General features: G+C 55.8%; 2 protein-coding genes across 3 annotated transcripts; both read right to left on the bottom strand.

The window, feature by feature from the left end:
* Nucleotides 1-28: 28 nt before the first annotated feature.
* MRPS16 (mitochondrial ribosomal protein S16) lies at nt 29-3,115 on the bottom strand. Of its 2 annotated transcripts, none has more exons than XM_064397452.1 (5): nt 2,975-3,115; nt 2,465-2,536; nt 727-871; nt 397-654; nt 29-333 (listed from the first exon to the last, which is right to left on the bottom strand). In XM_064397452.1, the coding sequence occupies exons 3-5, from the start codon at nt 737-739 to the stop codon at nt 194-196; spliced, it is 411 nt and encodes a 136-aa protein (XP_064253522.1). In that variant the 5' UTR covers nt 740-871; nt 2,465-2,536; nt 2,975-3,115; the 3' UTR covers nt 29-193. The 2 variants fall into 2 exon arrangements, with proteins under 2 accessions (XP_064253522.1, XP_064253523.1); XM_064397453.1 differs by having other exon boundaries at nt 727-910; nt 2,975-3,085.
* Nucleotides 3,116-5,060: 1,945 nt separating this feature from the next.
* TMEM51 (transmembrane protein 51) lies at nt 5,061-15,936 on the bottom strand. Its single transcript, XM_064397454.1, has 3 exons — nt 15,690-15,936; nt 7,373-7,802; nt 5,061-6,204 (listed from the first exon to the last, which is right to left on the bottom strand). Exons 2-3 carry the CDS (start codon nt 7,717-7,719, stop codon nt 5,793-5,795), a joined length of 759 nt encoding a protein of 252 aa, XP_064253524.1. The 5' UTR covers nt 7,720-7,802; nt 15,690-15,936; the 3' UTR covers nt 5,061-5,792.
* Nucleotides 15,937-16,628: the final 692 nt, after the last annotated feature.

Genomic DNA, 16,628 nt, shown 5'->3' with positions numbered 1-16,628 from the left:
AGTCTGGAGAAAGCAGCAGCACACGGTGCAGAGGTAACATTTTAATGGGGTCAGACGCACCGACAGGGCCGGAGAGCCCTCGGGGCCGGAGCTGTCCCGGGCCGGTGCTGTCCCGGGTCGATGTTATCCCGGGTCGATGTTATCCCGGGTCGATGCTGTCCCGGGGCGCCCGGCCCCTCCCGGCCGGGCCGTGTCAGGCCGCGGTGCCGCTGCCGGGCTCAGCCGAGCCCTCGGCGGGGGCAGCCTGTGTCTGCTGCTCGCGCTGCCGCCGCCGGCGCAGCCTCTCGGCGCCGGTCACCGTCATGGGGTGCAGCGGCAGGAACCCGGCCAGCCCTGCGGGAGAGAGCGGTGAGCGCGGCCCGGGCCCGGCCCCCACCCCCGGCACCCCGCGCCTACCCAGCAGCTTCTCGGCGGGCCGGGAGAGCTGCGCGCCGCAGCCCAGCCAGTAGCGCAGCCGCTCCAGGTTGAGCCCCGCCACCTTCTCGCCGTGCGCGTTGGGCAGCGGGTCCAGGCAGCCCAGCTGCTCCAGGTACTTCCCGTCGCGGGCGCGCCGGCTGTTGGCAGCCACGAGGCGGAAGAACGGGCGGTTGGTGCAGCCCCCGAGCGCGAAGCGGATGACGACGTGGCCGCCGCGGCCCCTCAGCAGGCGGCTCCCTGCGGGGACAGCGCGGGGCGGTCACGGCCGGGCCGGGCCGGGCTGGGCCGCGCCGGGCCCGCCGCACTCACCCAGCTGCACCATGGCGGCGGCGCGCGGAGATGACGTAAGGGGCGCGCCCGCGCGGTGGCTGCCGGGAGTTGTAGTCTGGGGGCAATGCTGCGGTGAGCGGGGAGCACGGGATCCGCAAAAAGGGAGAGCACGGCCCCAAAGTGCCTGAAAACCCACAGGGACCGTGTGCCTAAAACACTGAAACTGCAGGGTTTGTCAGTTTATATCTGCTGACAAATAACGGTACTTTACAATTTTTATGTAAAAACAAATTTACATAAAAATTTATGTAAAAAAAGTTTCACATAAAAATTGATTTTAAAATACCCCCTCCCCCCCCCGTACCTGCGGTATCACACACCATTAATTTTATGCCATTCGAGGTAGCTGAGCTATCTTGGGTGTGATGGGTTCTCTGGGAGCTCATAAGAGCTGGCTCGAGGAGGAAACCCATCATACCCTTGCTTTTGTATTGCATTTCTGTGTTTAAAGTGACTGGGGTTCTGAGGGATTGACATTGTATAGGGTCATGTTATCTGTTCTGTCATCTGTGTTGCACTCTAAAGCACACTCTAAAAACTGGCACAGGTTTTTGTCCAAGGAGGATTTGTGTATTGCAGGGATTTGTATAGTGTAGAGTTGTCCTTGATTTTGTACAATCTGCATTGAAACCAGTGTAAAATTGTATTCTCTCAAGTGACCAAGCTGTACAGAAATATATTTGAGGACGTGTAACTGAAAATAAAGTGATTCACTAAAGAATAATAATAATAAAGATTTGTTTGTTCCCTCTTTGGCTCGTGTCTTTCTTTGGTGTTATTTGCTTTTTTTTGGTTTGTTTTGTGTTGTGAGGGTCTCTCCCTGTCCCTCTGCCTCTTTCTCACCCCCTTTCCCCAATATTTGTCTCTCTGTCTCTCTCCCTCTCCCATCTTTGTCCTCTTCTCTCTCCTCTTCACCTCTCTCCCCTCTTTTCCTCTTTGTTTTGCCTCTTTTACTCTCTCTTGTCTTTTGTTTCGTGTCTCACTTTCTTTTCTCTCTTCTCTTTGTGTCCCTTTTCTCTCTCTCTCTCACCATTCCATTCTGCACTCGTGATCAGCACACACAGGGAAGTGCCCTGGGCAGGCTCTGACCCTCCCAGCAGCGCTGGGACCCCCAGGATCATCCCCTTCCCACCCTCCTCCCTGCCAGGGGCAGCTCTTGGAGCTCTGGTCACTGAGAGTTTCAGACTTTCTGTGCTGCCAGGCACTGACCCCAGGAGAGCACTGCACTGACCTGAGGCCGTGGAGAGGCTTCCAAAATGGAACGATAGAACTGGGATTGTGGGTGTGGAGTTTGAATAGAAGTGTGTGATATCACAGGGGGGAAAACTTAGAGTTTAAGGGTTTAGAATGTATAGATATATATAGAGCAAGATGGAGGTTTTAGGGTGGAGGCTGCTCCTTCTTCTTCTCCACCTTCTCCTCCATGGGGTTGGGTGGTTTTGTGTAATTGGATAAAAAAGTCCCCAATGCAGGCCACGGGTGGTTGGTTATTGGCTTAAAAGTAAAAACAATTAGCTTTCTGAGCAAAAGGAGTTAGATGCACCATTCCTGCCTTCCCCAGGATCCCTGCCCTTGTCAGACACTTCACAGTGAGGTGCTTCCCTCCCTGCCAGGCTCAGGCTTCCAAGCTGCCCCTCCAAAGGGGGATCCCAGGGTGAGGAAAAGGCACCCCATGGACAGGCTCTGCATTGCTGTGCAGACCCAATTCTGTGCTCACCTGCCCTTGGGAATCCAGCTGCTCACTGCTCCAGCATGATGTAGCTTTACCTAGGCAGCATCTTGAGTTCTTCTAGAACCAAAATGACAAAAATAATATTGGAACTTTTCAATTGCTCTAGGTTTGCCCTGAACCCCAACTTTCCTCTTAGTAAGTGGATTGGGAGGAAACATAAAATGCAAATAGAGGGAAAGGTCATTTTCCAGATCTGCCTTTGCCAATGCAGCCCTGTCCCGTGCTTTTCCTTTTCGAGTTTCCTCAGCAGAGGGAGCTCCAGCTTTACGTTTGCCCCCCTCGCCTTTCCCGAGGATCGCCCAGAGGAGCTGGGAGCGCGTTCCTGCTTCTGGAGCCTTCCCTGGGCAGCAGCACCCCCCCTCCCGCCTCTGCTGGGTGCCTTTCCCTGGAGACCCCCACCCACCCTTCCCTGGGCACCTTTCCCCGGGCATCCCCACCCCTACCCGGGCAGCCCCATCCAGCCCCAGCTCAGGATGTCCCCGGGGTGACCCTGACCTGGCAGCTGTTGACAAAGGTGCCGCGGGGGGAGCTGAAGTCCTGAAGGATGAAGCTGTTGTCTGAGGCGGAGTGTTCCAGGGCTGCATGGCGATCTGCTCCCCCTGCAGACTGGGAGCAGGCAGGGGACAGGAAGGGAACGCTGCTGGAGGCGGCTCCAGGCTCATTCCTGCTTTGCCAAGCCCCTTTTCTGGCACAAAACCCGACCCCTTTCAGTCCCAGCACGAACTGGTACCTCCACACTGCACGGAGGGCTCCAGCACATCCCTTCCCTCCATCCCCCTCCCGTTTCGGGATGCTCACTCTCAGCTCCCTCAGCCCCACCTGCAGATGATGTCGGCCCCTCCGTGGCTCCCGATGCTCCTGGTGTGGGATTCCAGCTGGAAACTCCCTGAGTGCTTTGGAAAGGCTCACCTTGCCCGGCCCCCTCCCCTGCAAGGCTCCCACCAAGAAACCAACTCCTCATTCAGCACCCTCCCACCCAACACAACCTGAGCCACGAGTGGCTCAGCAACTCGTGCACTGGAATTGCACAAAACGACCCCAAAAGCAGCTCCCTGCCCTTGGCAGTGTGGCTGCAGTAGCCTTGGAAACCTTGGCCATGCTGCTGCCTGCCTGGGTGAGTTTTTCCTGTTGGTTTTGTTCAGTTTAGGGTTTTTTCCTCTCCTTTTTCCAAGCAACTATCCTGGCAGCACAACAAAGCTCCGTGCCGGCGTGGCCACAGCGATCCCATCAGCTGGGGACACACGTGGGAATGTGCATCCCAAACCCCACAGGGGCCCTGCCACCTGCCAGGGCTCCCAAAAAACTTTTTTGCCCCCATTTTACTTATTTTTATTTAATATCATGCACACACACACACACAGACACAGACACACACACAAACAGGTCTTGCAACCTCAGGCAAGGGGACAAACATTGCTGTCAGGTGGAGTCTGTCACCCATGAGTGCTTCTCCATCAATATTCCCTGGTCCTAGGCTGCCACACCCTTTTACAGCAGAAAAAAAAAAAAGGAAAAAGCCACACTTGCCACCACCAAACCCCAGCCTGGCCTCACAAGTACTGCAAGATTTCCTCATGCTTCATTTCAAGGCGGAAGCAGCAGATTTTGCAAAGTAGAGTTTCTCTGCAAACCTCTGCCAGTCTGAAGCCATTCACTTCAGACCTGTCACTTCCTGCCCTTGTCCAAAACAACAGGAATTAGGAAATGCAATAGGGAATAATAATTAACAAGAGAAACTGTTGGGTGGCTTTGGCCAGCATCTTTGCTTTGGTCCCTTGGACTCCTCTCATAGCTGGTGCTGCCCCAAGCCAGCCCCTGCTGAGCCTGGACATGGCCCGGGGTGGACATGGCAGCGCTGGACTCGATGACCTTGGAGACCTGTTCCAAGCCAACCATTCCAGGATTACATCAATATCAGCATCACACTGGCAAATCCCACCTCAGACTGCCTGAGGGAGCCCGTGGCTGGATGTGCTGATGGACTCTGTGGGTGGTGGCTTTGCTGGAAGCCTGCACAGGGCTGGGATGCCCATGGAGCAGCATCTGCTGATGGATCACAAACCTTGGGAAGGGCCAGCCATGCACAAGCACACAACACACACACCCGATGCAAAAAACACACACAAAATGTACAAAACATACACACATAATGTAAAAAACACACACAGTGTACACAACACACACACACTCAATGTAAAACACAGACAATGTACAAAACACACACACAACATAAAAAACACACAAAATGTACAAAACATACACACATAATGTAAAAAACACACACACAGTGTACACAACACACACACCCGATGTAAAAAACACACACAAAATGTACAAAACACACACACACAAAGTAAAAGACACACACACAATGTACACAACACACACACACTCAATGTAAAACACAGACAATGTACAAAACACACACACAACATAAAAAACACACAAAATGTACAAAACATACACACATAATGTAAAAAACTCACAGGGCGTACACAGCACACACACAACATAAAAAACACACTCACACAGAGCATACACAGCACACACACACACAGTGTACAAAACACACAAGCAAACACAACATACAAAACGTTTATTCAGAGCAGTCTGCCTGCACAGGATGCTCAGCAGTGGTTTCACCCCTGGCACTGGCACACGCAGCTCCCACCCCCCCAGAGTCAGCACTTGCCTCGAATGGAGCACGAAACACATCAGGGAAAGCAGCAGAGGCAAGAAATCCATCCTCTCCTGAGGAGCAGGAGGCCCCTTTCAGCTGCTTCCCACCAGCCAGCAGAGACCTTGGCAGGAGTCAGGGCTGGCTCTGGGCCACCAGCCCAGCCCAGCTGGGAGCCAGGGAAAGCCGTGGTGCCTCTCTGGCAATGTGCTTCCCCTTCCTCGGAAAGAAAAGACACCCGAAAAAAGAAACATTTCACTTTTCCACTTGGAAAATCCTTCTGCAGCATCAGTTTGGTGGCTTGGAAAAGTCTTGCTGGAGGAGAGGGGGAGAGGAGATGAGAGGATGCACTGGGTGGTCTCATTTCAAACACCACAAGTGACACTTTTGGCATGCCCAGCCTTCATTTACTTCACAGCAGCAGAACTTGTGGTGTTCAGGTTTCTTTCCCCACAGTCTTTTGTAAAACTCAGTCCCAGGGAAAATGAGTTCCATCCTTGTGCCACAGCACGTCCTCGACGTGGCAGCTTCCAGGGAGCCCTGGCTGCTTCTGCACCCACACACCAGCCCCCTCTTGGCACGGTGGGTTTTAGAAAACCCTCAACCAAGCAGCATCACAGATTCCTCTATGTTTTTTTAAGGCATTTGCTGGCCCACTGGCATTTTCTCCTGGATCTCCTCGTACTTGGGCGGAGGGGTGAGAGGCTCTATCGTGATAGGGACGCTGCTGTTGCCCTGCTCCAGGTTTAGCCTGATGTCCTTGAGGTGCAGCTTCTCTGACTTGATCCTGCGCACCTTGAGGGGCTTGAGGCGCTTGCTGAGGCGGGAGCTGTGGCGGCTGGGCGGCCTCTCGGCGCCGGGCTCCGCGCCCGCCGCGCCCGGCGCCGCGCCGCTCTCCTCCAGCCCCGCCAAGGACTCGTAGGAGGGCAGGGACACGCTGAGCCTGTTGCTCCTGTCCGAGTCTCTGGGCTCGGAGTAGCCCGTGTTCATCACCTCCTCGTAGCTGGGCACGTAGTATTGGGAAGAGACGTCTTCATCCTCTTCTTGACTGGAGGGGAAAGAGTTAAGTCTGTCATTTCAGTTTGGTTGTGGGATGGGGATGGAGAGGGAGGAATAAAACCACCCCACCCCACCAGAAATAGTTTTTGCCCTTCTCCATTATATGCCAGTTTCCTTTTGCTTGACAGAATAAACAGTGACCCCACCTAAGTTCAGAGAGATTTTATTTTCGTGTGACTTATGGCCATATTTGATCATCACTTTCTCTGCCCACGGACCCTTTTCTATTGCCCAGCAGTGATTTCTTCTCTCAAGAGAACATCAGCTTCTCTCCTCCACTCACAAAAATCAGTCAAAATACATTAGAAAAGGACATCACCCCTCCGTCTTTGTCATTCTGATGTCTTATGGGTTGGCTACCTTGGGTTTTTCTGCAAAGAGAACTCTATGCCACCATCTGTGCACAGGTACCTGCACACAATATTTGCCATTTCTTTGGCATTCTGAAGTTGACTTTCCAATCAAACATGGAAAGTCAGTTTTGATCTGCAGACCCTGACAAGAGCCAGCAGAGCCACTGTGCCCTCCTGTGCCCTTGCACCCCACACTGTCTCAGTGCTGCCCTGCCTCTCTCTGCACAGGGAGCCGTGCTGATGGACAGGCACTTCCCCTGTGCCTGTGTTTGCCCAGACTGTGCCTGCTGAGCAGCAGCCTTTGCTCTGCCCCACGAAGCTCCCTGAGCAAACAGCTGAGCCCTGCAGACTTTCACCGGGTCTAAACTCCAAGGCCAGTCTCCAAGGCTGAGTGGCACCTTGGCTGCACCCAGTGAGGCAGTCAGCCCCTCTCCTGCCCCTCTGGCTGCTCTCCCGGCCTGTGGCAGGAGGCTCCTGCTCTCTGTGTCTCCCAGGACCCTGCCCAGCATTCCCTCAGCTCGCTCCTATGTACCAGCCCAGTCAGGAGTGCCCTGGCCTCACTCTGCCCAGACCCCACCTCACACCCCAGCAGGGCTCCCTTCCACTCACAGCTGCATAAATCCAGCTGGAGCCATTCCTTTCCCATCTCCAGGACACACCAAAACCCTAAACTTGGTATGTGCCTCTCCACTTCAGCACCTGCTGCCTTCCTCTCCTTGCTCCAGATCTTCCTGAGTAACAACAACCCTCGGCTTCGCTCCCACACCCAATCCCCCTCCCTTTGTCCCCAAAACTCCTCCTCACCTGTCCTCCTGCTGCGAGGGCTCTGCGGACACCTGGTGCTGCCCGTGAGCGATGGCCAGCTCCTCGCTCTGCCTCTTCTTGTCGCGGACGTTGAGGCAGAGGGAGAGCAGGAGCAGCAGCAGACCGGCCCCCACCAGCACGTAGGCCACCGAGAAGGTTTTGCTCTTGAGGATGCCGCCGGAGCCGCGGTCGGGCTTGCTGCTGTTGCCGGGCTGGCCGCCGGGCTTGTCGGGGGGGCCGAAGCCGGGCACGAGGTTCCACACGGCCATGATGATGCCGAGCACCAGCATGCCCAGCCCGATGGCCGTCAGCGCGTAGTGGGAGCCGTTGGCCCGGGACTGGGCCATGGCTGCTGGGGGCTGTCCCCACGTCACCGCATGGCTCGGGGCAGGGGGGCTGCAGCCCTGCTGGCATGGGCAGGCAGAGAGCTCTGGGGACAGAGGGGAGGCTGTGGTGAGTGCATGGCAAACAGCAAAGGCTCTGCAGCCACCTCCACACCAGGTTATCCACCTGACACTGGAATCTCAGGCTCTTCAAGCTGAGGAGTTCATGTCAGGATAGACCACGAGTAGATCCTTCCTGGATCCTTCCTGGCTGTTCTCATCCCCATCCTTCACTACTTTCTCAGCTGTAATATCCACCAACCTTTGAGAGCAATCAAATCACTGATGTTTGCTAAGGGCTTAGGTTGCCTGTCCTTAGGAGTGTGATAACTGACAGCTTCACAGCACCAAAAGGCGGCCATCAAAATCCCTTTCAAGAGCTGTTGTCGATGCAAACCAACCTGGAAATGCTCAAAAACACACCTCCAGCTGAACAGCTTCTCCTCTCCCCCTGTTTGGGAGGCAGCAGGGCTCCTCATGGTGCTAGCAGCCTGCCCTGGAACGCCTTCCTGCCCAGAGAACAGAAACCAAAACTGCCTCTCTCCCAGCCAGCTCGACCCTGTGCCTTCCCCCGGCTGCTGCTGGCCAGGGCTGCCGGGATGGTGAGCCCTTGGTAGGGCCCCTGGCTCACTCCAGGCCAGCTCTCACCCTCCCTACACTGGTGCTGAGAGCCCCAGCTGCATCTCTCAGGGATGTTGAGCATGAACATTCCCAACCAGCCAGACCACGGGTGGGAACTCCTCCTCTGACTGTTTTCCAAGTTGCCAGGACCAAATATGCTAGATTTCCAAAAATACACACACAAAAATAAATCACTCAGGAGATGTGCCTCATCTCCTGCCCATGCCTCCCTGGCCTCGGGTCCCTGACCCAGGGTGGGCAGCCTGCAGAATTGCCCCATCTCCACCCCAGTGAGCCGTGCAGATCTATGGATGTGCCATGTCAGGGATCTCTCTTTCCCTCCCCGGCTTCTTTATGCCAGGTTAGGCTCGAGGTGGCTCTGGTCTGTGCTGGCAGTGGTGCTACATCCATACACACCCCCACACCCTTCAGCTCAACCCTCCGGAGTGCAAAAGCTTCATGTTTGCTTGTTTAGCTTGAGTGCACGCCCAGTTTGCAGGGTCAAGGGCCAGAATAAAACAGCACTCCCAGAAAACAGAGCGGCTGCAGCAGGAAAAGACGCGCACGCAAGCCTGGAGAGGAGGAATCTGCAGAGGAACTTCCCTGCCCACTGCCCGTGCTCCAGCACGGCTGTGGAGACTCCCAGAGGGCTGTCCCAGCCCCTCTGGACACATCCCTGGCCCCACATAGGTCTGGGCAGGGTAAAGTCTTGTCTCCCGTGGGTTTCTGGGTTTCTGGGACACCCAGGATCTGCTGATCCAGCCCGATGGGAGCTGCCACAGGCAGGCAGGGACAAGCCCGTCATTCCCTGCCATGCCAGCTCCAGCACGGGCTGCTGCTCTGTGTGCTCCTGGGGAAGGTATCCACTGAGCCCATTTAATTCCATCCCACGGAGCAGCTGTTGAGGATGTGGAAAGCACTGCACCCAAAATGTCCTCTCCTGGATCCCAAGAGCCATCCTCCCACCCAAGTGTTCCCAAGGCTGCCACTGGTGGTACCAGCACTGCCCTCTGCCCTCCCACACAAAGGTTTTGCTCTCTGCTTGAGCCCTGTGGAGTTTTTCCCTCACCTGATGATCCGGCTGAGCTCCCATCCTTGCCACAAACACATCAGCCTGCCAAGATTTCACTCGAGAACAGCTCTGATGGCCTTGGGGCAGGAAAATCGCACTGCACCCACGGTGGGCACAGAATACACACATGGCTGTCACATCTACCCGTGGTGTCTAAATCTCTGCTCACAGTCTCTGTGCCTCCCCTCAGGCACCTCAGTCCTGGAAGTGGGCAGGATTTCAGCTCCTACGTCACCCCTGTGCCTGGAAGTTTTTTACAGATCCATTGCAGTGCTACCCATCAAGCCCAGCAATCAGATTAAAGCAGGAGACTTGCTATTCCAGTCTATTTCTCCATTGAATTAGCTGCTCTCCTGGCTACCCAGAGCTGTTCCTATCGCTGCTCCAACAGTGCCCTGACGTCAGTATCCCGGGAAGGGAGCTGCTCTGTCTGCCTCAGCTCCAGCACTGTCTGGAAGCTCATCCCAGCATCACAGAATGGCTTGGGTTGGAGGGACCTTAAAGCTCATCTCATCCCACCCCCTGCCATGGGCAGGGGCAACTTCCACTATGCCAGGTTGCTCCAAGCTCCATCCAACCTGGCCTTGAATACTCCTAGGGATGGGGCAGCCACAGCTTCTCTGGGCACCCTGTGCCAGGGCCTCCCCACCCTCACAGGGAAGAATTTCCTCCTAAATATCCAGTTCAAATTATCCCTCTTTTACCTTAAAATCATCTCCCCTTGTCCTTTCACAACAGGCCCTGTAAAAAGTTTCTCCCCACATCAGGTTGGCAAGTGATGCCTGAGTGCTTCAGCCCCTAGACCCCCCCTTCCCCTCTGCCTGCAAACCAGACCCCTCCATCCCTTTCCCTGCCTGCTCAATGCCCTGCCCTGGCAATGATTTACACCAGGATCTCCAAACCATTAAACTCCAGCTCGGCTGCAAAGCCTGAGGGCACCCACAGCTCCTGCGGGCTTCCCGCACCTCTGCCCTACTCCCGCAGCTGCCGGAGCCTTCGGGATGCTCTTGCGACATCGCCAAGTGTTAATTGGCCACGGGAAGGTTCGTTAATTGGCCACGGGAAGGTTCGGGATAAGCCCGTTCTAGCACCACACGCCCTGAAAGCTGGAACAGCAGCAGGAGCAGCTTCCCTCGGTGGGACACAGACCCCCGGCAGGGTCAGCCCGGACCGTGTTCCACATCCCGGTGTCCCGGGAGGAGCTGTGGCCCTGCTGGGTGACTCACCAGGAAGGCCGACACCCCCTGCTGCCCTCGCAGCACCCACGCTCCTCTGCCCTCCACAACCTTTGGATTTTTCCCGGCTCTGACATCACCTTCCCACTCACGCTCCAGCAGCAACACCTTTGTCACAGGTCACGGGAGATGAGTCTGCAGTCCAGGGAACAGGTCGAGCCCCGGTGCAGTCACCAGACACGGGATGAGCTCCAGGGCTTCCTCGCTGCCACAGAGCGACACAGCCCCTCAGAGCTGCCTCCAAAAAACAGGCTGTGACTCCATCACCAGTCACACAACTCATTTTCTGGAAAATTCTGGGGGAAAATAAACCCGTTCTCCAACCATCCGAAGATTCCAGTCTCCTCTCTGTTAGATTACAAGGCTTTACCTTCATCTTCCTGCTTCCACCCGGAGAACCTGCTCATTAACCTCTTTCCCTGCTAATTGCTGGCCTGGCACATCCTCAGGAGCTTCTTTCTGCAACGACCACAGCCTCGTGTGTTACACAGGGGTTCAACCCACCAGGAGCACAAAACTCCATGTGGGGGCTGAAAAGCAACAGGTCAGGACTTGGGAGGTATTTTCATACAGTCCCAGAATGTTTGGGTTTGGAAGGGATCTTAAAGACCACCTACTTCCAACTCCCTGCCATGGTTTCTCTTGCTGTCCCTTCTTGCTGCCCTGTCATCCCTGCCCCAGGAACAGGGATGTTTCTGGCCAGCTGCAGCCCAGGGGATGCAGGGAACAGCCAGAGAAATCCAGCTGAGTCACGAAAAGAAGCACTGCTGCTGATTTAGCCAGTTTCTGATCTTTTGGACAAATTCCAGCCCATTTTAGAGCATCTCACCAGGGAGTAGGAATCTGGAGAGACAGCCCCATGCAGACTATCAGGGCTTTTCCACATTTTGCTTACACTTCCTGCCTAGAGCACAAAAGAACACATCTACATCTCCACTGCCCACAGCATTCCCTACAGACATTTAAGAGGTATTTTACCCTCTTTCTTAAATTTAATTTTTAACAACCCCTCCTCAGCTGTACCTTGTAGGCAGCACTGGGGGAACAGTGATGTTTTCCTCAAACCTTGCCCAAGGCTCTCCCACTCCAGAGGGAGCCAGCTCTGCCACTTCCTGCAAAACAAGGGCAAAGCCCATTCCCAGGCTCAGACTGCTGCAATCCACTCGGCTGGCCGTGGCCTCCACAGCAGAACAACAGTGACAGGGCCCACAAAACACCCCATTTGCACAAAGCTGTGCATTTGCACTCCCAAGCCATGTGCACCTGCCTCTGCCGTGTCCCTGGGAATTCTGGGCACAGCTGCCAAGGCTTTCTGAAGCGGCACAGATCACACAGGGCACGGTAGCAAACTCCAGAGCTGTAACCACGACTGTGCAGCAGCCACCACCTTGGCCTTTGCCACTGAGATACAAGAAACTGCCTCCCAGACTCCTTCTCCCCATAATTCCATTACACCCATGCAAGCGGCGCCTGCTGCAGCGCCAATGGACAGGGACAGAGAGTCCTTTCAGGTTTGTGTTCAGGACATTGCCGTTTGTTCCTGGGGACAATGCTGCCGTGGCCACCGAGGCCACGCTGGCAGCGGCTCTGGGCAGGTCGGCGAGCCCCGGCTGTGTCCTGGTTGCTGTGTAAACACTGTCCTGGGGCTTTTCCTGCTCCAGCTCTGGGACTGCCACTGGGACCAACCACTACACCAATGCTTTCAGGCCCAGCTCTGCTAAACCAGGGAGGGGGGCTTGGGGTGATGCCTCAGGTTTTTAGCTTTTCATGTATTTGTAGCTTCGTAGATTGTTAATGCATGGCTGTAACTCCCAGTACTTTTCCTATCTTTCTTCTCTACATTTAGGAACAATAAGCTAACCTTAGAAACAGTTTCCCAAAATACTGCTTAGTTTTATTCCAAGAAGAGAACCGACTACAAGGATGTCCTGTTTTCCAAACAGAATCTGGACCAGACAAAACAAAATTGGAGCAAAAAAAAGCCTCTGGTCTGCTTCCAGTGTTGCAGAACCCTGGAATTATTACCTAATCAACTAACCTTTTAATTGGAGAGTATATGATAAGTATACTAATCAACTAACCTTATAAAAATTGTAGAATTACTATACAATGTGTGAATTTTGCCACATTGTGTACCTGAAAGCTTTCAAGTAAAGGTTTGCCTTTACATCCACTCTAATGTTGTTGGGAAGATGTATTCTATTTTCCAGGTAAACAGGGGTGCTCATCTCTCTCCAGGGAGCTGAATTCCTTGTGCACCTAGGCCAGGGAAGGCATGCCTGCCTGGGAAAAATCCCAGCACTTTGACTCCTTCTCCTTCCTGCTTTCCTTTGGACATTGCACCTCTGAGTTTGGATTTTTTTTTTCCTTTAATTCTAATCTGCTGTTTCAGTTGAGATAAAGCCATTCCTCCACAGCCTCCCCCTGGTTTTTGTTCTGGGACCTCTCCCCAGATAACACCCAGACAAACACGCCCTCCTCCAGAGCCTTGCAACAAGGGGAGACATTATCCATCTGCCCTTCTGATGTCCTCCGAAGCAGAACCCAGCATTCCTGCTTCCTCCCAGCCCCTCTGGAGTGCTTCAAGCACCTCCTGTCCCACCCTGGAGCCCCTGGATGATTATCTCCCCTTCCTGCAAGCCACTAACCTGGCACTTCTCACTGGCTGTCATCGGCCTCACCAGCACCTCCTTCCTCATCCTCTGCCTGGATTTCCAGCAACGCCTTTTTCCCCAACACAGCATCACCTCTCCAACGAGGATGACCACAAAGAAAACCCACCATGGACAGCCAAGGAGGCCCCAGGGCAGGAAGGGAGTGAGGCTGATGCTGGAGGGCACAGAGCCAGCCTGGGGCCACGGAGCAGGCTGGGCAGCCAAGCGACATGGAGCAGCCAGGCTCAGAGCAGCCGTGTTCCGCAAGGTGGGCACGGGTATTTTGACATGCATGGAGGTTTTTCTGGGGATTATATTGCTCCACGCCACCTGCACTGCTCACACAGGATATTTAGCTGCTTCTACAGAGCCCTGACATCAGTTTCTGCCTGTGAAATACACTGGGAATGAGAAAAGCCGCATGGAGAGGCAGACACGTACCTGGGCTGCTGGAGGATCCCTCCTCACAGGCTCCAGGCAGGAGAGCAGGCAGACAGCCCTGCCCAGCCCTGGCCCTCTGGCATCTCCTGCAGCACCGCCACGGCGCCAGGCACTGGCACTCAGCTCCCTCCAGGGCACCGATGGCCAAACATTCCTCCTTCCCCAGCCACTTCCCTTCCCAAGGGTTTTCCAACCCGTGTAATTACACAGCTAAAATCAAAGGTGTTTCACATACTTCCGAGTCACCCGAGTCCGGGGCTGGGCTCACCAGCCCCACACCCACATGTTCTTCGCTGACACCTGGGAGGTTTCCCTTTCTGCTCTCATGCCAGGACATTTGCAGGATGCTTGGATTTGTTGTAGAGGGATGTGCTGTGCCAGCATCCCATCTGGCAGTGGCCTAGGTCTGCTCCAGAGAGGCTTGAAGGAACTGGAAAGCCAAGACCACACTTCCAGGTGCAGCTTCACCTCAGCAGGCTCCATCCACCACACAGAGCCAAGGTAACCCATCCCACATGGGACAAGCTCATGGAGCTGCTGGTTTCTGCTCACACATCCACACTTCCCAACAAAGACAGCTTCCCAACACAGACCCCCCAACACTGCTCAGTGATGCTCGTCCCTATCAAAAATCCAAAAATCAAACACCAACATCAGCAGACAACCATTCTGGGAACATGCTTGGGAGACACCCGCGGCTTTGCCGAGCCCCTCAAAGCTCCAGGCCATTCCTTCACCGGCGGGAATGTCACCACAGGAAGGGCCGAGCCCCAGAGACCGGCGCTGGGCTCACGGAGCGCCCAGCCCCGAGCTGGCCGGTGACAATGCCCTTCTCCTTGGCTCTGTTTGCTCTGCCAGCAGCCCGGCTCGCACACCGCTCGGGGCTCGTGCTCCGCGGCACCCCTGCCACCCCTGGGCACCGGCAGCGGCCAGGGCTCGGCGGCGGGGATGCCCCGGCGCCCTCCCCGCTGCTGGTCCTCCCCAAAGTGCCAGCTGATCGTTCCAGGAACCACGGCCACTCTTTCCCCACGCTGTGCACGGCCAGCCCGGGGCCTGCCAGGGCTGGCGAGGCGCCCCAAGCCCGCGTGTCCCCAGGGGTGACCCCAAGGCCCCGCCGCTGCAACCCCCTCATGCGCGACCCCGCTGTGGGGCTGTTTGCCGTGCTTTCAGGGCTGTTTCCCCTGCCTTGATGGGTGCTTCCCCAGCTTTGAGGGGTGCTTCCCCTGCTTTGGGGGTATCTGCTCCTGCTTTGAGGGCTGTTTCCCCTGCTTTGGGGTTGTCTGCTCCTGGTCTGAGGGGTGCTTCCCCAGCTTTGAGGGCTGTTTGCTCCTGCTCTGGGAGTGTCTGTTCCTGCTCTGGGGGTGTCTGCTCCTGCTTTGAGGGCTGTTCGCTCCTTCTTTGAGGGCTGTTTCCCCTGCTTTGAGGGGTGCTTCCCCAGCTTTAAGGGCTGTTTCCCCTGCTTTGGGGGGTGTTTGCCCTGCTTTGAGGGCTGTTTGCCCAGCTTTGGGGGTGTTTCCCCCGCCTTGAGGGCTGTTTCCCCTGCTTTGAGGGCTGTTTGCCCTGCTCTGAGGGGTGTTTGCCCTGCTTTGAGGGGTGCTCGCTCCTGCTCTGGGGGTGCTTTCCCTGCCTTGAGGGGTGTTTCTCCTGCTTTGAGGGGTGTCTGCTCCTGCTTTGAGGAGTGCTTCCCCTGCTTTGAGGGCTGTTTCCCCCGCTCTGCAGGTGTTTTCCCGAGCTTTGGAAGTGACTCCAGCTCAGCCCGAGCCCGACCCAGCTCTGACTCCCCTCCGCTCCCGCTCCCGTTCCCGGTCCCGTTGGGACTGAGCCCAGCCCGCCCCGCTCCCGGCTCCCAGAGCTCCGAAGGCTCCCGGAGCAGAGGGTCCCGTCCCCTCGCGGCTCCCCGACCCCACGTACCTCCGGCGGCGGCTGCGGCGGGCGCTGCGGGGCCGCTCCGCCCTCCCGGCCCGGCCTCCGGGGCGGCGCTTCCCGGGACCGGCCCCGCCGCTCCCGCCCGGGCACCGGCTCCGTTCCGGGAAGCTGTGCAGGGGCGGAACTGGGACTGCCAAATACAGCCAGGAGGCTCCCCACAAGCCACCAGGGAGTCCCCCGAAAGCAGGCGTGGGTCACACTGGGGATGCCGATCGCGTCACCCCCTGCGAGCACTTGATGCATCACAGCCCTGCATCTCTGCTTTTATAGGATCCCGGAATGGTTTGGGGTGGAAAGGACCTTAAAGCCCATCCCATTCCACCCTGCCGTGGGCAGGGACACCTTCCACTACCCCAGGTTGCTCCACAGCTCATCCAACCTGGCCTTGGACAGTTTTGGGGATGGGGCAGCCACAGCTTCTCTGGGCAACCTGAGCTAGGGCCTCACCATCCTCTCATGGAAAAATCTATTCCCAACACCTAATGAAAGGTTTAGTTTTTATTCTACAGTTTAAAACCCATCTTGCAATGGACCTGCTTTGTTAAACTCTTGTAGCAACGAGTGGAGCTTTTACTCAACCAGTTCCCATTTTGAGGAACTCCAATCACTCAGGCTCACTGCATTCAACAGAGCAAAGCCAAGCTGGCACTCACAGGGAGACTGGAAAGCTCTTTTTTATCTGCCCTCTACAAACATTCCCAGTTAACCACTCGTGTGCTGGGAAGAGCTGTTTCAGGCACATCCCTCACCATGGCTCCTGGCCACATGCCTTGGCCTCATAGCCAGACATTCCCATGGTTTCCAGACTGAACCACGGGGAGCAGAGCTGGGCTCTGGCAAACTTCAGTGCAACTAACGCCGTGTCCAGTGTCACCTCTCCTTGGCTGCCATCCCAGCAGCAATGAGGATGTGTTTTTCCAGGCT

Source organism: Passer domesticus, chromosome 22 (assembly GCF_036417665.1).
Source record: "Passer domesticus isolate bPasDom1 chromosome 22, bPasDom1.hap1, whole genome shotgun sequence".
Classification (NCBI taxonomy): domain Eukaryota; kingdom Metazoa; phylum Chordata; class Aves; order Passeriformes; family Passeridae; genus Passer; species Passer domesticus.
Note: the sequence above shows the minus strand (reverse complement) of the source record. Positions and strands in the feature narration are given on the sequence as shown.